This window comes from Furipterus horrens, unplaced genomic scaffold, assembly GCF_987537825.1.
Source record: "Furipterus horrens unplaced genomic scaffold, mFurHor1.1.pri manual_scaffold_10, whole genome shotgun sequence".
In the NCBI taxonomy this organism is placed as follows: Eukaryota; Metazoa; Chordata; class Mammalia; order Chiroptera; family Furipteridae; genus Furipterus; species Furipterus horrens.
This window is the reverse complement of record NW_028327180.1, coordinates 62,720,832-62,744,003: the sequence shown is the minus strand read 5'-3', so window position 1 is coordinate 62,744,003 and position 23,172 is coordinate 62,720,832. Positions and strand designations below refer to the sequence as shown.

The 23,172-nt window shown below is 41.8% G+C and overlaps 1 protein-coding gene and 1 pseudogene across 3 annotated transcripts in view; both read right to left on the bottom strand.

The window, feature by feature from the left end:
• SMURF1 (SMAD specific E3 ubiquitin protein ligase 1) overlaps positions 1-22,373 on the bottom strand; it is a 121,614-nt gene extending 99,241 nt beyond the window's left edge. For all 3 annotated transcript variants that reach the window (XM_090287911.1, XM_090287912.1, XM_090287913.1), the window contains exon 1: positions 22,089-22,373. In XM_090287911.1, coding sequence (XP_090144037.1) covers positions 22,089-22,143 — 55 coding nt within the window. In that variant the 5' untranslated portion in view covers positions 22,144-22,373. The remainder of the gene's footprint in view (positions 1-22,088) is intronic.
• LOC150000464 (large ribosomal subunit protein eL20 pseudogene) lies at positions 14,358-14,986 on the bottom strand (annotated as a pseudogene).
• Positions 22,374-23,172: the final 799 nt, after the last annotated feature.

Here is a 23,172-nt window from a genome sequence, read left to right as displayed (position 1 = left end):
CTCTCAGACTAGCTTCCTCCTCTTCTTCCCACCCCCAGCCAGCTGGGAAACAGTCCCAGATTCTTTCCAAGTTCAGTTTGGAAGTAAAGCCCAGCCTTGATAAACAGTCAGCCCAGGAAATGCTTTGGATCATAGACCACTTAGAATACTTAGTTTGTCCTTTCCCAAGAGGTCTTTCTTCAAACTCAGTTTGATAGGCAGTTTGGCAGTTTTACATTTTCCCTAAGCCCTTCTAGAACATTGCTGAGAGATACAATCAGCGGGCTGCAAACTACACAAATGGTGCAGGGAAGCGCCACACCCAGGCCAAGCTCCTCAAACTGAGGGGAAAAACCATTGTTCAAATGAGCACGTCACAGCATTTGCTCTCGTGGGAATCAGGGAGTGGGGTGGGACCAGTCTCCACTACCTGTGTGCCCTGTGCGCGTTTCCCTCATGAAGCCACCTGTGTCCTGTGCACGTTTCCCTCACAGTGCCACCCACCATGGAGCTGCTTGATGCTGTTAGGACGCAATGGAAACAACTACAGGATGACCTGGTTTTAGTATTTTTGAAGTGCTAATGTCCTTGTCCCTGCACTAATAAGAAGACGGCATCAACCAAACATTTTTTTTTAAACATAATTATAATTTCACATAATTTCTCCGTCTTTTGAACAACTACTGGTGTTGCATTTGGATACTGTTCAAAATGTCTCCAAGCCCCAATAATTATCTATGCTAGCAAATTCTCTCTGAAATTTGATTTAGGATTTCAAAGGCTGATTAAACCACACCACAAAATGCTCTACCTCAAAGTGACAACCAGCTTCATGACACTAAATAGAATGTAAAGTTCTTTCACAGAGAAAGGGTGGTGACGAGGACTCCAGACCAAATAGAAAAACAACAAAGAATTATTAAACTTGTGGAAGTCATCAAAATTTTATTTAATTTTGTTAGTGGAATCGTAATTACCAAGTAATATTCCAGTAATATATATATAATAAATAAGACACTTTATTCTTATTTTTAGAAAATAATCAATAGGGGTGTAGGTCAAGTAGGGAATAGCAGCAAAAATAACTAGGTTAAGAAGTGGTGGAAATTTGGGGAGAACAAATACCCTCTTTCCTTTTTATATTTTTACTCATTCATGTCCCATGTCAGTGCCATTTGCCCTCTTGCAAAAAAAAAATCTTTGACTGCTTTCTGGGACGGCTGATTGAACATAAGAACTTCTAAATGAATGATATTTAATGAAGACCTTAATTTGGAGACAAAAAAGATTCAGAAACAATTTTACACAAACTTATAAAATAACAAGCCAAATAACTTCACAAAGCAGTTAAACTTTAATCTACTCACAAGGTACTCAGTGAAGCCTTAGGCAAGCTAGCCCCTACCAGATGCTGGCCAACAGCTGGGTTGCTAAGTTACTTCATTTATTCTTTGTAACCTTATTACACAGTATTGTCTGAGGCTTAAAGATGAAACATGTGATTTGCCCAAGGCTACTGGTTTGTGGTGCAACTGGGTCAGCTGACTCCACTGTCCCCAAAATGGGGACAAGAATAGTCCCTATCTCATAAGTTGATTGACAAAAGGAAATATGGTAACTCATAAAAAGTGCTTAGTACTAAGAGGGACCCCCAAAAAACCAGAATTTATTTATTAAAAATTGTGTATTTATTCTTACATGGTTCAACTTCAGTCACCTTCAAAGTACTCACCATTTGATGCAATATGTCTATCGAGACTTTTTTCCACTGCTCAAAACAGTTTTTGAACTTACCGGTTTTGATGCCTTTTAGTGCTCCTGCATTTTTTGTTTCACCTCTTTCACACTGGCAAAATGTTTCCCTTTGAGGACTTTTTTCATTGGGGAAAGTGAGAAGTGAATAGGGAGGGTGGAACGAGAGGGTCATGCATTTTTGGTCTAAGGCTGTTAAACACTCAGCACAGTGAGGGCAGGTGAGCTATAAATCACCCTTCATGAAATGGGCAAATGTGCTGAAAGTGTCTTAAAAAAAAAATTCACTGAAGCCGAATGCAGCCTCTCACAACGCCAGCTGGTACCCTGATGCAGATGGGCTCCTAGAACACTCACCTAGTGGGGGAAGCCTGTACTACAAGGGTCCCACCCTCCAGAAGAGAATTCCAGGGTTTTTTGAACCCTCTCCCATATAGTGCCTGCTTGACCAAAAGCCTCTGTAATGGACAAATACCTTTATTATTATTGCCTAAAGCCACCCAGTTCCTGGGCAGCACAGCTGGAACTGAAACCCAGGTCGTTGAACTCTAACATCCATACTCTAACCACAGTGTTTATCCACAGTGTGGAGTTTGCATACCTGACCTAGTTTCCATGTAAAAAGGCCAAAGACAGAAGGGACACCCCAAAGAATTATGTCCCAACACTGAAGCTTTAAAGCTAGCACTTGGCAGATGCTTATTCTAAAGTTTTTCTGAGAAGACCAAACGCTGGGCGTGAGGGTGGCATGGCCTTTGTAAGTGACCCGGGGTACAGCCATGGGAAGAGGAACAGCACAGGGCCTTCCGAGGGGTCTGCCTCCCCACCCCAAGCAGGCCCCTCCTGTGTGCTTTACGGTTGACCTAGTTTGCCCACAAAAGATTTTAAACAGTACCTGACTGTAAATGGAAGAAGGTGCAATGTCAAAAAAAAAAAAAAAAAAAAAAAAAAAAATCACTACACAAACACCAACTTACCATCAAGACTGGATGAGCCACACTTGGGCTCCAATTAGACTTTCTAAGGTTTGAAGTAAACATGTTGCAATCAAGCAGCAAGATACTAAAGTTAGTACTTCCCTTGAATGCCCACTGCCTTTTACCAGGATATCCAACCTCATTTGGTGCTCACAACATTTAACTTGCTTTCCAGACACTTCCTCCTCTAGTTGGAATAGTTTTTCAAGGCTCAAATAGGGAATCTGATGTTAACACTGTAACAATGCATAGACAGGGTAAACAACAAGTATTTCAGTTCCTCTGGTCTTTACCCACTTCGCGATGTATGCTACTTGCCAGACAACCCGCCACTTAGTAGTTACTCAATAAATGTTTGTTGAAAGAAACTTTGCAGACCATTTAGTCTAAACTTGGCCCCAATAAAGGATTCCTTGTAAGGCACCCTAGAAAGACTAACATTCATAATTTCCATAAACACAGTAACACCACACCACTTTGTGAAGGGGCCTAATTTATTCCCTCATTAGAGGGTTTTCACGGTTACAAAGTCCCTTTCCAGTACTAGCAGCAGTAGACACCATCATTAACTTCCCTAAGCACTTAGCTTGCACACCCTTCCCAGCACCTTCCATGGCTAGAAAGTGGCAGAGCCAGGACTAGAACCTGGGCCTCTAGCGCCCAGTCTCTCAGGCACTACCCTACTCCATTCTCTGGCTCCTGTGCCGCTGCCTTCTGAGGACAAAAGAGACCCTATACACGGCAGGTCTCAAAAATAAGAACTTATCATTTCACTTCCTGATTGAGCATCTGATGTCCCACCACTGCTACCCACACAGACTCCCCAGCTGCCCACGAAACACCGCATTCTCTATTCCCTCCACCTGTTTGGCATCTCTTGCTTTAGTCTGACCTTCAAAAGGGCCACACTCTCACTCCACTCTGCCTTTATATTATTACTGCATAATCCTCCCTACCTGGACCTTCCAGAACTGCTTCAAATTCAGGCTCCCCAGCAGAATTCTCCGGCCACAAGGAGCTGCTTTTGCAATCCAGCACGTCCCTCGGTGAATGCCTCACCTCCCTTGTCCTGTTCTGTTCCCAGCAGAGATGACTATACTTTTGCAGTGCTCCTTTCGTCTGTAAGGATCCTGCTCAGTACTGGGTGGAGCTGGTATCTATGGCTTTGGCACTTACCCTCCTTCAGAAATAATCTGACTTAAAATTAATACCAAATTCAAATGCAAAAAGTATGAACTATAAAGAATCAAGCCCCGTTAAGATAATAAAATGCTTATTTTTTCTTTGTATTTTTCAATAGTAACTTATTTCTTAAAAAGAAACTATACAGATAGATACGCTACATTTGTATAGTAACACACTGGGGTAAAATGTATTTTTCTGGTATTTGTTTATTTAAAATGATTATTCTCCAATTAGATACCTTTTTGTTTAATAAGCTATCAGATCATCTGAACTGTGTGCATTCAAAGTGTCATGAATTTCATATCTGTTATCAAGAAATAGGCTACATCAGGAGAGGCTGATATGTGAAAACAAATGATGTGTCAGAGATTTATTCCTTGCTCTCATGACATATCCAACATAGGCTGGGTCTGGTGGGGCAGGCTGGGTTGAGGGGGACCCTCTGGTCCACTTTATCATTCAGGGACCCTGGCTGAGAGAGGCGCCACCTTCTGATACCCAGTTCAGGGTGCTCTATGGCAGAGCTGCGGACTTTTACTGCTTCAGCTCCAGAATGGGACGAATCACTTCTCACAGTTCACAAGCCAGGACATATGGTCCCACCTAACTGGAAGGCAGGTGGGAAATGGGACACAGTCACTGAGCAGTGATGTTTCTTCCACAAAGGCAGCTCTGGAGATACAAAAATGGAGCAATCCCTGATTCTGTGAAAAAGCAAAGAGCGCTACAGTGCACACACTATGCCCATCATCACCTGTGCGAAAGAGAGGGATGAAAGGCACCAGAAAATCTCTGGAAGAATACAGGAAAAACTAGTAATACTGTGGCAATAGGAGTTACCTCTCTGGAGGCAAGCTGGTTGACAAGGGACAGGGAGGAAGGGAGACTTATTTTTAATGGGTATCCTTTCATATCATATGCATGCATGATCTATTTTAAAACTAACTAAAATAATTTTTAGACTGTGATATACATGCTTCAAATGAATGAAGCGGGTTCTTTTCTGAATAAAGTCCAATCTATTCTAAGAAACATCAAATCCTTGACTCATCCTGCTTGAAATTAAATACCTGGTGTAACAGTGACATGATCACATTCCTTTGTAAAGCCCTGATGAGAAATCCTGGACTGGCTGCTGTCTACTCTAAATATAAACATCACTACTAAGCAGGTAATGAGGAAAGTACTTAAGTTGATAAACTGACTCCTTTTGGAAATTATTTTCCTGTAATTTCAATTTAGCAACCATTTTCTAAAGTAAAACTCCTTTCCTAAAAATATATTTTTTGGTATTGCTAAGCTGAACCCTATACGAATGACAGCAAACAAACTATCCTGGGTTTCCAGAAAGAAAACAACACTGCTTTTCTGAACGCATTAAAATGTGGAATGTACTGAGATACAGTCTTTTTCAAAATCATCATCAACACCTTCAAATAATGTCAAAATACTTCATGTGTCAAATGAGCTGGGGACAGCCTTTGGGGCTCATGCAAGATAACCCAACTGCCTGTCTGTTCCGTTTGTGTGGTTTTCTTAAACAAAAGTAGAATCCCACTGACATGCAGCTTATGAAATAAGCCATAAATTATGCAATAAGTAAACAAGCCAAGTGTCTAAAAAGACTTCCACAATTCATTTCAATTTTAATACAAAAAACAGGACTAAAAAAAGAAAATCCATGCTCATACTACCCCATTCACAACATTCTAAATACCGGGCTCCAAGAGAAATAGCACTCAATCAAGATTATGTATATCCATACAGATTTTATTTCTAAATTTATGCTAAGCATATTACATAGCAACATTTTACTACACCAAGTTGGTACATAAATAGCCTGTGACTATGTCTCAATCACTACAATATACTGTCCACATTTATATTTTAGTGGAAAATCAACTACCATGCATTGCTTTCAAATACCAGTATTATGCTTTCTAAACTCAGTGTGTCTGGGTGTATGAAAAGCGTTTTTCTTACCAGCCTTCCTGCCAACTTCGGCTCTTCTGAAAGGTTACAGGCACCATTATTTAACCTGTCCAAATGGATTTATTCAACCAATATTAATGATTTCCAAAAATGTATCTCAATTTTTTTTCTCAAATCACTGTGGTAAAACAAATAACCAAAGTTGCCAAGCCTGTTATCATGGTCCTGTATAATCCATTATTAAACCTACTGGGCTGGCCAAAAAATCCATTTAGTTTTTTTCCTGTAAAAAAGACACATTTTAAAATTTTTCACTAATAAGTTTATTGATTTGGGTATTTTGAGTACGTCAGCTATCTCCCACTGTTGGCTTCTAGTGCAAAGAGACCAGGGGTGCTGCTAACGTCTTCCAATGCATAAGACAGCCCCACAGCAAAGAATTGTTTGGCCAAAATGTCAATAGTACCAATAAACTTTGCAAACCACTTTTGACACATTCGATCAGTTACAGCACCTTCTCCATACACTACACAAATCTTTTTTGTTTCAGTTGTATTTTTACCTTTCTTGAAACAATAAAGCATAATACACCTAAAATGTTGTATATCTTCTTCCATCTTCAATATTAAAATGGCTGCACAAAAATTCACCAATTTTGATGTTTTTAAAAAAAAATGCACGCTGATGTGACAGCTGCCATAATACAATCTAACAAAACTGTTTCAAATGAAGTTAAAGACAACTAAGTGCTACTAGAGCCATCTTAGGGAAAAAAACAAATGAACTTTTTGGCCAACCCAATATATGATGAGTCATTAATTATTAAATTGCCAATATTGCAACACATGAAACCAAATCCAATGTGAGTTCAGGAAAAGAATCAAAATGAAAAGAAACTTTACATTGTACTGTGTTATGTGTAAACTGAAGACAGATGGCATTAATTTGTGGGTATGCAAACAATTTTCAGGACTTTTAAGTCATACACAGCCATAATACCATATATCATTGATTCTGAGACACTTTAAAAAAATATTTTAAAATATCTGAAATCTTCAAATGAATCATATGTTAAACTGTAATTACTGGTGTTTCTTTTTTAGTGGTACATAAAACAATGGTGTGACTTTCAATCAAATCAACTTAAGATTCCATGAAATAAGACAATGTTAGTATCAGCTGACATGCATTAGACACCGACTATGTACCAGATGCTACATGTGGGTTATTTCATTTAATACCCATAACACTCTGGAGTGACTCCATTTATTTTCCCCATTTTTATAGTTAAGGAAACTGAGAGATGAGGTCACACTTGTCTAAAGGCACAGGCTAGCTCCAGCCCAGCTCTTACCATCCCGCCTCACCGACTCCACAGAGGGAAGAGCTTTGGGGTCTGAGAGAGCCAATCATTTCTTGAAGCATGGGTTCAAAGCTCAGCCAAGCACCCTATAAGCACATTTTTCATAAACATAAGCATGGAAATACAGGGCTTCAAATATCAAAAACAGCTATATTAATTTAAATTCTTTATTATAAGAAGTTGGTAATCATCTAATAAAAAATTATATTTTGCATAAAACCAAAATTTTCTCTTTCTATACAACCTGAATTCAATTCATAAACACTAGCATAAATTTTTCTCTCTTAAAATACCCTATTATGTCTAGAGAAATGATGTAAGAATGCGTTCCTATAATCTGAATTTTTGTTTAAATCTTAGTATTGAAATAATCCCAAATAAAACAATATTGTACAATAGTCCAGACACATTCCATAATACAGATTGACAATGCAATTTGTTGGGGTAAGTTTACATATGAAACTACCATTCCTAACTTTTGGCAAAAATGTTTGGCACTTCTACAAAAAATACCCCTTTTGCTTTACACTACTACAAAGAAGGCATACTTCTTTTTCAGAACTTCATTTACCACCCTTGTACAAAGCTATCATTATACTTTAAAACAAACAAACAAAAAATATGGTATTGTCTGCTTATTGGTAGTTGCCTTCCTAGCATCCATTTTTCCCGTTCCCTCAAAGGCTCCCATCCTATGTGTTGGGTGGGACTAATACCATACTAGGTTCCAAGAGGGACTCTAATTGTCCAGCCAGCACACCCCATCATCCTAGTCTGCGTGGCTGTTTCAGAGATGCACACATGGCCCAAATTAGGTCAATCAGACAACAAACTTCAACTGCAGGATTCTACTGCAGGACGGAGCTGCTGGGCCAGTCTAGAAGCAAACAGCCATGGGAGTTGCTGCTAGCGACCTTCTGAACACAAGGGCAAGAGCCAAGAAGGGCTCTGAGGTCACAGCTCTGCAAGATGAAGGGACATTGGGTTCTTGCCATGCCACTGAAACTACTTTTGGATTTTCAGTTAATTTATTGAATATGTACAATTCTTTTTATTAAGCCAATTTAAGATAGGTATGTATTCTGCTAATTACATCAGAAAGTATCCTGTTTTTAGAAAAAGAATAAAAAATCAGTATCAGGAAGTATGGTATTGTAAACAAACAGAGAAGTAAATGTGAAACGCACTGAAGAATTCAATGAATATCCTCTGGACCCAGCCTGAGCATTTAACTACTTTTAGCGACTAAGAAGGAAACCATCAGATTGTGGCCTGGTGTGCCCACCAAGACTACAAGGAACATTAGGCACTTGGTAGGAAAGACTCAAGGAAAGGTTGTGACTACTTCTCACAGCATTTAGTTAAGGGCTTTTAAGGAGAGAGAGAGAAAAGGGAAGAAAATATACCTTTGCTGAAAGAGGCTGCTTTCTGGTACAAACTGCAATTGGAAGAGATTTGAAGACAGAGAACTGGCTAAAGAGAGGAAGGGAGGTGGCAGACTGGGCAGGAGATAAGACCGTGGGGTAGGGTGGACAAAAGACTCCTGACCCCCAGGCATCTGGAGATCAAACACTCTTGTTAGGTATTCTCATCCTAAAAATGGGAAAGGTCATTCAAGATGCAACTGCGAACCAAAGGCTCTGAATACGGGCCCCATTCTAGACTCAGGAACACGTCAGGCTTTGATTCAAGCCCCTGCAATTGCCCAGAAGCCAAGGAGACTAGGTTTTTTGGGTGTCAAAGAAACCCCAAGTCCAGTGACAGCCTGTGATTGCCCAGTCCCCAGGCCCCCTCACTCACAATGTGGCCAAAAAGCAGTGGCCTACTAAGACAATGCTACCTCCAGGAGAGGCATCTTCCACTGGGACAAAGGAGAGAGCAACACAGAGGAGGCCAGGGAGGCACATGGGGTAAAATCACAGAGGGAGTTTGATTTTACGCTGAGTAGAAGCCTGCTGGAGGACTTGAAGGGAATGACACGATCTGACTAATAATTTGAAAAGATTTTGAGATGGCGAACAGATTAGTGATTGCCAGGGGTCCCAAGGATAGCAGAGAGAGGTAGGTGTGGCTATAAAGGGAGAGCACGGAGAAGCTTTGTGGTGGCTGTACAGCTGTTGATTGTGGTGGTTATACAAATCTACACACGTGATAAAACTGCACAGCACTCTACACACACACATACACACGCGAGTGCACATGCAACTCGTGAAATCTGAATAAGCCCTGTGAATTGTACCAATGACAACCATCAAGTCCCTGATTTTGATATCATACCATAGTGATGCAGAATGTTAACAATGCGGGAGGCTACGTGAGGGTACAAGGACCTCCCTGTACATTTCTTTGCAACTTCCTGCGAATCTACAATTACTTCAAAATTAAAAGTTAAAAATATACTGCATATTTGAAAGTTGCTGAAGTACATCCTAAGAGTTCTCATCAAAAGAAAAAAATTTTTTGTAATTATGTAAGGTGACAGGTGTTAACTAGACTTACTGTGGTGATCATTTCACAATGTATACAAATATCAAATCATTATGTACATCTGAAATTAATATAACGTTATGAGTCAATTATCCCTTGATATTTAAAATAAAATTTAAAACAAAAAGCATAGCTAATAACAAATGTTTTTACAATAATAAAAGATTAAATACCTAAAACTCACATGGCGATTGTGTGAAAAGTATGCATCTAACGTAATTCTTTTTGGACCAAATATATTGAACTTAGGTTTATAATATAGTAGTCTATGTAACTCTCTGTTCATATCATTTAAATCCAGTAGTAGTTATTTGAAAAGAAAATAAGTCTGAATCTACACAGGAGATCTCAGGAAGACAAACTATTATTTAAGTAATAAATTAGAAACTATTCACCAAAATGAGTTATTCAAGTTTTGACTAAAATTCTTTTTTAACCTTATATTACACCCAAATACAGACTAGATTTTTTAATATGTAAACATATTTGCTAGTGGCTAGCGGGTGCGGGGATGCCAACAGTCTGAGTTTCAACAAGCCTACTGTGTGACTCTGACGCATGCCAGGGGACATCATTCCTTCTCAACAGGGCAATCAATAGGGCCTAGAAGGGGTGAAAATGGTGTTTTGGGAGAGAAAATACCTTAGGTATTTAAATGGTTACACCAAAGCTATACCCTACCTTAAAAAAAAAAAAATGTTGCCCTCGCTGGGTAGCTCCGTTGGTTAGAGAGTGTCACTCCAATATACCAAGGTTGGAGGTTCAATCCCAGGTCAGGGCACATACAAAAATCAACTAATGAATGCATCGATAAGTGGAATAACAAACTGATATTTCTTTCTCTCCCTTCCACACTCTAAAATCAATTAAAAAAAATTCTTTAAGTTAAGAATAAAGGATGTCTAAAGCTGCCATTTAAGGTATGGATTAGAGACAAGTAGAAGCAAAACCACAAATGATACCATGCCACACCAGCCAAAAGGGTTAACATGAAAAAGAAAACACCAAGGTCAGCAAAGACATGGAGCCACTGGAACTCCCTTACACTGCTGATGGGAATGTGCATTGGAACAACCACTCTGTTCAAGTATTTGACAGTTTTGTTAAAGCTGAACATCTGTGCCTACTCTATGACCCAGCACTTCCATTCCTAGGTATATGACCAATGGAAATGCATACACAGCCTCACCAAAAGACATGCATCTGAATGTTTATAGTAGCAATATTCATAGTAGCCCAAATAAGAAACTATCCAATTGCCCATCATCCAGGAAAGGGGTCATCGTGTCGGCAGCCGTCCGTCTCGAGAAGACGATGGTGTAGCTTCTTAAGAGTCTATCTGCACCGCCGAGAATGGTTGTGCAGTCCGACTCGGGAGTGACACGGTATCTGTCTTCTCCCGTGTTGAATCGACATCTTGCGATGACGCTGGAGTGTCCTCTCCAGTGAAGCTAAAGCTACAGAGCCTCGAGAGACGATGATGTAGCTTCTTAAGAGTCTATCTGTACCACCCAGAATGGCTGTGCAGTCCGACTCGGGAGTGACACGGTATCTGTCTCCTCCCGTGTTAAATCGACATCTTGCGATGACGCTGGAGTGTCCTCTCCAGTGAAGCTGAAGCTACAGAGCCTGGGCAGGGTGATATGGAGGGTCTGCTGTTGCCCATGCAGCAGACCCCCCCTCTCTTCGCAGCTGAAGGATCCAAGGGAAAGACGGAGTCAATACAGCTTGGCTTCAGGTGCGCCGCAGGAGTTGCCGGTGTTGACTACAACGTCAAACTGCCTTAGGGACTCCGGCTCCGGATTTTCTGTCGGGGTTTACTCCCTTAGCCTTTCCCCTGAAGAGGTATGCCGCAAGGCAGCGGAGGTTTTTTGGAATCAAGAGTTTTCCTTCTCTGATGTGCCCTGACTGGAAGATCGAACCAGCGACACTTAGCTCGCAGGCCGACGCTCAATCCACTGAGCCAAACCAGCCAGGAAAGGGGTAAATTATGGTATATTCACATGATAGAATACTATTCTGCAAAAAGGATGAATGATAGACTACCAAACACAACAATATGGGTGAATCTCATGAATATAACGTTGAGCAAAAGAAGCCAGTTCACAAAAGAATACATACTGTATGATTCCATTAGTATGCAGTTCAAAAACAGGCTGTTATAAGTCAGGACAGTGACTATCTTTGGGGATGGGGAGTAGAAACTGGGAAGGGAGCTTGTGGGTTATTTCAGGAACTAGTAACATCCCATTTCTTGATCTAGATCAGTTTCTCCAGCACTACTGACAGTTTGGATTGGATAATTCTTTGTTGTGTGGATAATTCTGTGCATTGTAGGATGTTTAGCGGCATCCCTGGCTTCTACCCACTAGATGCCAGTAGCACCTACAAAGTTCTAATGATCAAAAATGTCTCCAGACATTGCCAAATGTCCCTTGGGAGGCAAAACTGCTCTCAGGCGAGAACCGCTGATCTAAGATATAGTCCACAGGTAGACTCAGTTTATAAAACATCAGCAAACTGTACACTGCTCTTTTCTGTATGTATAGATGTTTCAACATACAGAAGCAGAAAAACCATTTAGGAGACAACTATTGCAGGCATCCAAGTGAGGTGACATTGCTTAGGGTTAGGGTGGTAGCCGTGGAGATGGGCAGGAGTAAAAATATTCAGCTTATGGTACATGAAGTAAGAGCTGACAACTTCTAGAGAACAAGAGAGAAGAGAACCAAGGAGGAACCCAAGTTTTTTGTCTGAGCAACTGACTGGCTGATGATATCACTTACTAAGATGGGACAACTAGGGTCAGAGCATCATGGGAAATGGTTATGGGGGATAATAAAATCTAGAGGCAACCAGTGTGCTGCTCCTGTACAAGAGAATGTAACATGTACTCTGGACTGGAAAGACTACTATATATTTCCCATTCCCGACTCACTCAAATAGCAGTCTTCAGTTTGGTGTCCCGACCTCTCTCCACCATTGGACAGAATTACACTTGTCACTGGCCATCCCTAAATCACCAGCTACCATGACAAAGACGACTGGCCACCCTCAGTAACACTCCCGTAGCTGAAGCCAGTGGCTGCGGGCACAGAAGCAGAGAGGAGCAGCTTTCCATCTCCCCTGGAGAATCAGCCAAAATGAGGACTTTTCTAATCAATCTTTTTACATTTTTGAAAAAGATATAAATAATACTGTAGTGCAATGGTTTGGGTTGTAAGCAACATTTAAATAAAAAAGGGCAAGAAGCACCTGTCCAACCAGGGGATGATTACAGCTGGAACTAGAATAGGGGCAGTGGACGAGAAGAGAAGACACGGTCCAGATAAATTGTGGTGGCAGAAATGACAGGACTTGAGGATAAATTAGATATGAATGACACTGAGTCTTGATTTTTGGTCTGAGCAACGGGGTAGACCTAATGAAGTGGGGAGGGCTGGGGAGAGGAAGGTTTCTGGGGAGTAGAACCAAGAAGACTGTCCTGGACATGTTAAAGTCTAAGGTGTCTACTAGGCCCATTTAGGAGAGAAGAGCAATGTCACGGTTTCCACCCTGCATAATAATGGAGGGAAAAAAGCTACCTTACCTCCAAAAAGCTCATCTAATTTAGTGAGTGCGAATTAGCCTCACTAAAGCCTAAGCAGGGTTAAGTGATGTCCCATGAGTAAATGTGAGCCTTCCCCTGCTCATGACTATTGATTTTGTGTAAAGCATGTGAATTTATGAGAGCTGGGTTAAGTATGCTTCTGAGTATTTTTTATATCTGAACATGAAATGGTTACCCATTTAGGACAAGAGAAACGAATTTTTCTCTCCTGTAAAATGTGGTTTTAAATAATAAAACTGCATGCTACATGCATTTTTTTTTTTTAACCTAGAAATAACACATGCAAAAAACCAAAACCTTTTGAGCTTGGCTTGATATTTTGGCTCAAGTGAGGAAATATATAGGAGAACTCTTTGGAAACTGTGAAATATAAGATTTGAGGTGTTAATAATACTGACAATATATAAACAGGCAATAAGCAATTCTCAAATCTATAATTTGTGGGTAATATATGGAGAAATACAATCCAGTAAAATTTAGGATTTTTAACCCAATGATCTAATAGGAAAAAAGGCAATAAATTACCTGCAGTTACTTTTTCTACTTTTATAGAAAAAGCAAGAGAGAACCCCAAATGAAACTCCAAATAAATGATACAAACCAGCACTATTATTCAGAATTAAGACCCCAGTCTTCCAAAGGACTCACCATAGAAAGTAGGTCTAAGGAGGATCAGATTTCCTAATCTGGGAAGCCTCATTTAGGCTTACTTTAATATCATGCTGGAACAATTTTTCTTTTTCTTTTTTTTTTGAGCTGGGGTGGGGGAGTCTCAGTATCAGAATAAACATATGCTCTAGGGAAAATAAGTTTGTTCAGAGCTGAAGATATACAAATATTTTACTTTATAGAACCCAGAAATCTTCCTGGTAAGGAAATATATATAAATATGGGTACTGGGTGCCCTTAGAAAGGATTTTAGGTCTGAGGTACATTAGGAACAATTATTTTGAAATTTCAGAACACTTGTTTTTCAAAACAATTATTATTAGCAATAAATGTACTACTTGCTCTAAGAAACTCTTAAGATCCATAGAGTCTTTTTTGTTAACATTTGTTTGTTTGTTTTTTTGTTTTGTTTTCCCAAGGAGTTTATTTGGGCAGACCAGGGGACAGGGAGGCTCTGCATCTAAAAGAAGGTGTTGGGCCTCCTGGTGGTGAAGGCTGGCTTGTGCTGGCGACAAAGAACCCGGTGGGGCAGCGGGAACTTGATCTTGGAGTCACGGAATCGCTTGACAGCCGGTCGGCAGCACTTGCTTACTGCAATCTCCTCCACTTTCATGATCTGGATCGAGTGGGCGCGGGCACGGTGCCGGGTCCCCATGTCTGGGTAGCACTGGGTGACAGCGCCTGCGGTGGTCAGGTCCCGGTACTCCCGGTACATGCTGTGGGTCCCACTGTGGGAGTCGTAGCGCAGCCAGATACCGAAGTTCTTCACCCAAGAGGGGATTTTTCAAATGCCTGCCCACAGCAGACAATTTTCCCTTAAGATTTCTTCATCTTCTTAAGTTGAGACACAAAGTACCAGGAGCGGGACTTGGCAATACCATGGTTAGGTGCAAAGATGCGCATGCGGTAGAGGGGCGGTGTGCGGCACTTAGGGGTTGGCAGGCAGCGCCCCACCACCTTGTACTCTCGCAGCTGTCTGGATGAGTATTTCTTCTTTATATCTTTGTTTGTTGGACTTCTATGCAGCTTCATTTTCTGGAACTTCTGTTTGTCTCTAGTTTTGTGGTAGTTGCATTCTTTCTTAGTTGTGGAGGGAGATGCAGTGTGTCTGTTAACATTTTTAATTGTTGAAAAGAAATACATGCTCAAGAAGGGGAAGAGAAGGGAGAGATTAAACAATACAAAAGGAATACAGTGAGATGACACTTCTCTCTCACCTGGATGCTCAGGTCCAAGAGGAAATCACAATCACTGTTTCCAAGAGTATCCTGCAGTGACACAGATACACCTATAAATTCACTTTTATGTTTGTTTTGTTTTACTTTTCAAACAGCATGTACAATATCCACTCTTCTGAGAAATCATGTTTCCCCCCACTCAATAATATATCTTGGAGAGTGTTCCATATCAGAATATAAAGCACTATCTTATTCTTTTAAACAACTACACATCCCTGGGGATATGTCATAATTTATTTAATTAGTTCTCTACTTATGCACATTTAGGTTGTGTTTAGTCTTTTATGATTTCAAACAATGCTGCAATAATTCTGCACATAACTCTGGACATAAATGTATGAATATATCTGTAAGAAAAATTCCTAGAAGCAGAAATGTTCGATCAAAGGGCATAGACATTTATCATCTGACAATACCAAACAGCCCTCCTTATTCCAATGTATCAATTTACATCTTAACCAACAGTGTAAGAAAGTTTCTACTTTTTTACACTTCTGTAATCGTGACATATTTTCAGACTCATTGGTCTCTGCCAATCTGCTACATGAAAACTGTTTCATCTTTAGTTTTAATTGGTATTTTGCTTAGTATGAACAGGGCTGAATCTTTTCACATATTTGAAATTTATTTTCATTATTTTCTGTGATTTGTCCATATTCTTTGCCAAATAGGTTACTGGCCTTTTACCGATTTTGAAAACTCTTTATATAATAAGCTAGACTTTCATTTTCAGATTGCGAATTGTTTTTCCTAATTTGTTTTTGCATATCAATTTTTATCCATTTCATTTTTCCATGGGGAAATTTTCTATCCAAACACTTTACTAAAGGTCTCTCTCTCTCTCTCTCTGCTTATACTTGTTTTTCAGCTGATTCTTTTAGATTCAAGAAATAAGATCATATCACCTGCAAATAACAGCAATTTTGCTTTCTGCTTTCTGATGTCCTCCTCTAGTTAATGATGACTGTAATAGTTACATTCCTGTATTGCTCCTGATTTTAATGGAAATGCTTCCTAGATTTCATAATGAAGATGATGCTGGTACCACAATTTCTCTAAGGAACTTTCTGAATGCAGAGAATTTAACAATTCATTCTTGAGTATTCTTTTTCCATGTTTATTAATAGGTTCTATAGCTTTTCTTCAGTGCCACTGTACATCATTAGCTTTAGCATTTACATGATGGCTTAGGAATAAGAAGTAACAGGAATCTAGGACCCTGTATTTACATTGTGTCACTCTATAAATAATTCATAACTATTCATCAAACTAGTATCAAGTCCTTGTGCAATATAAAAAGGCAGATATCTTGCATTACTGAGAGAAAAACTGAGTCATGGAAAGATAATCCCACCTACCCCCCTCTTCATTGCAGTACTTTGTGAGTTAGAAGTATACAGAATTCAGGCCTTCTGATTCCCAATCCAGTGTTTAAGCCACACGAAAGCACTATAGCCTTTAGAGAATTTAACAGATGCCCAACATATGAAGAAGAAAGCAGGCTGCCAACTACAACTCTCAGCTTCACAATGTTCTCTTCCAGGCCCTTGAAAGCAACCTCCACATTGGACTCAGGAGTTTCAAACATCTGAAATGCATCACCCAACAGCCAGCATAATGGGTTCGTGCTCAGTGCTACCCAGTGTTGCCGACATTACTCAGCCAATTAGAATTCCTTTCAGCTGCAATGGAGGTGAACACAGCTGGAATTACAGAGTGGGGTGCAATACCAGCCTCACTGATTGTACATTATTTAAGCCTTGTTTTAAAACAATAAAGGGATTTTTCCCCTTTAATCCAGAAATATGAAACATTCCACTTAGTTTAAATATCTAAATGGAGTAAATTGCATCTGTAGACACAACAGTAATTCTAACATTTTAAAAAGATTTGCCCGATCCAGATGGCTAGGAGCTTTTCTTTTTTCCAACATAGCTCTGCAGCTCTTCTTTGACTACAATGGCCTTAGAGACTGTCAGCTAGAATCTCAGTGCTATGGACCACAGGCCAATTTATGTTCGGGGCTTTCTCTCAATAAAACTCACCTACAACAGACCAACCAGTAATTTAAGTTGCTCAGTGATCAAAAAAAAAACCTCACATATTTTTAATTCTCTATTTGTTAAAAAAATATTTAACCTCTAAAATGGTTTTGAAATTATAAAAATTTGATCCAAATAAGAATCCTAAAAGTTAGGGTTTCTCCACTAGAAAAGACCAAATTTTTTCATCCATTTCAGGTTTTTTGAACTTTCCTTTCAGTCTTGCACTCACTAAAGTGCACAGTTCAGCTATTTTAACTTTTAACCAGTGCCCACAGACAAGTTACACAACAACCAGTCTAGTTAACTGGATCATTAAGCTGATGTTGAAATATTATGGGTCAGTCTGTCTGTCTTTCTTTTTTATTCATGAGGAAATACTCCTTCCCCAGTGACAGTCCCTGGCAACTCCCTGGTTCCACACCAGACAATGTGGTCAAACAGAGAAAATGAAAATTTGCAGAAGAAAAGGGAAAACTCAAAGTCCAGGTGCAGAAGTTTTGATCTCTGACAAATAAATAGACTTGAAGTCACAAATTTTGCTCCGATAAGTCACAACTACTGTAAAAATACAGACAGAAATAAAGTATGTAAAATATTTCACTTCTCAAGTCTAGTTGGGTCAAGAAAATTTAAAAATGAATTAAAAAAGTTTTTTTCTTAAGACAACACAAATGTGATCAAATCACAAATAAAACCAATAATAGTCTTGTATTTCGCAGAATGTGACTCCTTTTAAAGTATAACTGCAGTTTAAGTTTTGTAATAGTATTATATTTGATTTATCCCACCCCACGCCCTTTAAGATTAGCTCAGAGAAGTGCCTTGACTGTACTTCATAAACTTGAGGCTGTCCCTAAGGAAAATATGTAAACTGAGGTGCAATGCAAGGCTAAAAACTGATGGTTAGAAATTCCATCTTACCCACGTTATGATTGTTAAAATTTTGCCTGCTTTACATAAGGGAGGTTCCTTGCTGGTACAAACTGACAAAGGCAATACTCCTAACAGCTTTATCTTTCTTAAGAGAAACATAACTATTCTGAATCAATCAGGTCACCTGTTACTGATTGATTAACGTTATTAACAACTATTTCTCTCCAAGTTGCATCATCTGGATACCAAAACACAAGCCAGCCTTACATCACATGTGCTACAATTTTTAAAATAGCCTCCATTCCCATATGCTATCAAGGAAGGTCTCCCTCCCTCTCTTTACTTGGAGTTAAGATTTTTCCTCTCTTCACAATATGCAGTCATGGTCCAAAAGATAAACAAAACACAAGGAGATCAGAGGATTTCAAGGCATTAAAAAAAAAAAAAAAAAAAGTGCAGACATTTGGTATTTCAACTAACTGGTTAATATTATGATAAAATTTAATTTCTATGAAGAGCACTGTGGAACCCTTAGAACTCAAAACTCCATTCTTTTACCCAAAGTGGCCTAAATAACATATCTGGGATTCATTTGTGTACCACATAAAAACAAAGTTTTTGCAAATACTACTTGAATTTAAAATAAAAATGTTTCCCAAGTGTTGATTTGCCAGCGAATTCTAAAATGTCTGCAAGATAATGCTCTTTAACAAAGATCACTCTATTTTGAAAACATCATGCCCCAAACTGACTGATACCTTTAAAAATTATTATTCTGCTAAATTACCACAAAGACAGTTATTAAAATTATATTCTTTTAAATATAAAGACTCAAACATTCTTCTACTGTTTAGGCCAGATTTCCAAAGCAGTTCAACGACTACCCAATAGTTTTAAAAAACAAAAAGCATTCCACAGGAAGAAAAATAAAGAAATCATAAATGTAATCAATACACAAAAGTAATGCTTTTCATAAATCAAACACAAGTCCCATGTTTTAACACAAATTTCTCAGTATCAGGATTGAGACCTGACAGAAAACATAAGCACCCACTGGTAATTTGGAATAAGCCAAATGGATAAATCTTGTAAGAAGAGTCAAAGAGTGCTTTTTTAAAAAAAATAATAATTTATTTATTTATTTGCTTATTTATTTTATTTTTAGAGAGAGAGGAAAGGAGAGAGGGAGAGAAACATCGCTGTGTAGTTGCCTCTCACTAGCGCCCCCAACTGGGGACCTGACATGCAACCTAGCAATGTACCCTCACTGGGAATCGAACCAGCGACACTTCAAAGAGTGCTTTAAATAGAGTTGAAAGCTCATTTTATATATGAGGATACTGAGACCCAGAAAGGTTACATAATTTGTTCCACATCGTGCAGTTTATGGTAGATCTGACCAAAACCAAGTCTCTTAATTCTAAATCCAATGTTCTACTCACCACCAAATACAATTGTGGACCCCAAAGTTGTAAATGCTTTTATAACATTCATGTCTTCCATATTTTGCATTGAATAATTATGCTGTGTGGTACTCACTAGTTAGAGTAGCTCTCATTTCTAAAAGTCATTTTTTCTAGTATCACATGTGGAAATAAACTATGAAACCTGTAACAAAAGTGTACACTTTTAAGGATGGCTAGGCAACCTGCCAAAAGTGAAGGTATTTCAAACTTCCCAGGACAATCTTAGAGATAAGGCCAAAACCCAGCCTATCTTCAGCAAGATACTTAGTTCCAATGTTTTCCCGTCAGTAATGTTCAGCAGACAACTGGCATCAACCCCAAACTCTCAGTCCTGTTTCAGGGACAACCATGCTCTGTTGTATCATTAACAACAGCGACTGGGGGAAAGGGAAAAGGTGTTCCGGAAAAAACACTCCTCACCTGTTCCTTCAATAGCAAATAATATTCCAACTCTTTGAAGCATTTCTACATCTAGGACATAAATTCCTGAATCCAAAAACAATTTGGGAAGACAAACCAAGCCCTCCCTTTCACAAGGAAAAGGCCCATTCCCAGACCTGCCTGTTAGGATTAATACGTATCCACCAGTTGCAAACATTGCGATTGAAACCTGTTACTTCTAAAACGCTAGTCACATTTCTACCAGGACTCACACGATCAGTTACTTATGCTTTTAACAAGAAAACTGAAACCAATCTGATGTCAATTATAGATTACTTCGGAAATGAAAACCAAATTAATGTTTTCAGTAATTAAAGTTTTACAAGCATTACAAAGTAAAAAACGTGGCTTTCATGTAACCATAAAAATAACAATGTATACACTGCACCTATAGAATGAGAAGCGTTTCCTACCTGCCCCGGAATCCAGGGTTGTGCTTCTCCAGAATCACAGGTCCCTGGCAGGTGCCTGCTGCTTTACAAAGCCAGGGTCTAGGTCCCAATCATCACTTGACCTGGTCATATTACCTGACCATAACCTGATCTGATATTTTCATACCTAAAATATATATAACCCTCTTCTTGAAACAAAAGAAATGGATCATGCAACCACTGTGGACTTCCAAAGGAAATTTCAGTTTGAAAACAATTTGCTGTTTTCATGGATTTACCAGTGATTTAGGGCTATGCATCTACCACCAAATGTCCAAAATACTCCTTGTTTCTATGAAAGGGTCTCTGGGGTCCTCATAGACGAACCACTGAACAGAAAAATCCAGGGGGAACCCATGACAGGGGTCAGCCTAAACTTTATTTCCTTTTCAGAGCTGGAAATATTTGAGTTTGGAAAGTCCCCCAACAGAACGGTCTTGGCAACACCACACTCGGCCTCAGCTGGGAGGTGAAGCCGGAGGCGGCAGCAGCCCCAGAAACGCAGAGTGAGAAGGGGCAGCGAAGGCTGCGGCCGGTGCAGGTGCCCCGGAGGCCGCCGGCATTACACAGCCGACCGTCCCGCCGCAGGTCGACGCGGAGCTTCGCGCTCACCCTTCACGGAGGCTCTACAGAGCCACCTAGGAGACACAGGCGTTTCACTGAGGACGACAGGAGTGAATCAAGGAGGCTGCGGCGAGGCCGCGGCCAACAGCCTCCAGCGTGAGTGTGAATGTGAGTGTGTGTGTGTGTGTGCGCGCGCCGGAGGAGGGGGATCGACGCCTAATGAGGACTGGGCAGGGGGGCGGGGCGGGGGGCGGTGGTAAAGTGCAGTGCAGAAAAGGAAAGCGTGGAAGGAGCACAGTCGAGGGTGGGCAGCGGCCGGGCCTGAGGGAGAGGAAGTGGCCTAGACGGTAGAAGTCTGGGCCGGAGGGGAAGCGAGAAGCAGTTCGGAGATCGCACGAGGAATTCGAGGCTGAAGGAAAGGGTGGAGGCCGCGAGACAGAAGCCAGGGGCGTTCTGCGAGATAAGCGAGGGCGGGGCTCCGTGGAAATGAGGGGCGGAGTTTAGGATAGAAAGTGAGGGGACGACGGGGGGGAGAAGAAAGGGGCGGGGCCAGAAGGGAAGAAGCAGGGGGCGAGGGGGCCAGATGACCACCCGGTAAAGGATGACGGGGCGGAGGTGTGAAGTAGGGCGGGCAGGAGGGAGAAGCGACCAGGCAGGTCCAGAGAGAGAGGGAAGTCAGGGGACGCGAAGGTGGTGAAAAGGGGGGCGGGGCCAGGAGGGAGAAGAGAAGGGACGCGGCGAGGAAAAGGGAGGGAACGAGAAGGATGGAAGGGTTGAAACGAGGGGCGCCAGGAGGGCAGAAGCGAGGGGGCATGTGGAGGAATAAAGAGGGAAGCTGCAAGGCGGATGGGGAGGGGGGTGAAAAGCGAGGGGGCGGGGCCGGGGAGAAGCTAGGGGGCGGGGCCGAAGCGAGAAGAGAGGGGCACTCGCCCAGGGGGGTGACGAGGTCCTGGGACGGCGACCGGCGTGGGGGAGGGCCACTTCGGCAGAGCGCTCTGCGGGAAATTCCAAGGCTGGTGCGGGGTGCGAGTGGGCGCTGGGGGTGGGGGGCGGTCTGGGCCTCCCACCGGCCGTACCTGTCAGACGGATCTTGATGCTAGAGCCGTTCCTGCGCGTCCCGGGGTTCGACATCTCTCGCCAACGATTGGGCAGCCGAGGATCCAGCGCCGCCGCCCCCCGGCCCGGCCCGGCCCGGCCCCGCCGCCACCGCCTCAAGGTTACGGCTCCGGGCTGGGCACCGGGGTCCGAGCCGGGACACAAACTCCACGGCCCAGGCGTCCGAGCGGCGTGCGGATGCTCGAGCTGAGGGATCAGCGCTCGACCCGGTGCCACGGACCGTCGCTCGCTCACGGCCCAGCCCAGCCCAGCCCAGTCCGTAGCCGCTGCCACCTCCTTCACCAGCTCAGAGCCGGACGACTGCCTCCCGCACCGCTTCCGCCGCCGCCACCGCCACCGCCTCCCGGATCCGCGCGCGCTCTCGCCGCCGTGCCAGCCCGGCTCGCGCGCGCCTGGGCTGTGCGCCCCCGCGCCTCCGTGCGCGCGCGCCCCCGTGGAGCACGTCGGGGCGGGGCTCGCCGCGCGGCTGCGTTGCCCGCTCAGGGTTGGCCAGGCGGGTTCCGCAAGCTGTGGCTGGGCTTCCCCCTTCCCCGCGACTTGGGACAGAGGAGAGCTGCTCCCGGACCTGATCGCGCCCCGGAATCCCGCGCTCGAGGTCCATAGCAGCAGGCCACGGGTGTACGGAGACCTGGCTCTAACCGCCAGCGCCAGGAGTGACCGCGCACGGTCGCCCCGGGTCTTCGCCGCATTCTCGCAGGGGACCTATTCACAGATGCGGATGTTGAGGTTCAAAGAACCGAGTTTATTTTCCAGGCCTCTGATTCAAGGCTCTGGGCTCCTGATAGTTATTGAAGGGAAGGTTACATTAACCCGTGTCCTGTTACTACACCAAGCACCTTGCATAAATAGGCAATACTTTTTTTTCCCTTTTTTTGAGTAAAGAACTTTGAGGTAATGCAATTTCAAGAGAGTGACTGCTCTAAAAGACAGTCTCTAAATGTGTTCTCTGCAGCTAGTGCTCTCTACTAACTCTTAAAGTTGCCAGAATCACAGGAAGTGCCACATATGAACAGGGTGAGCAAGATTCTAGAGAAAAATAATGTG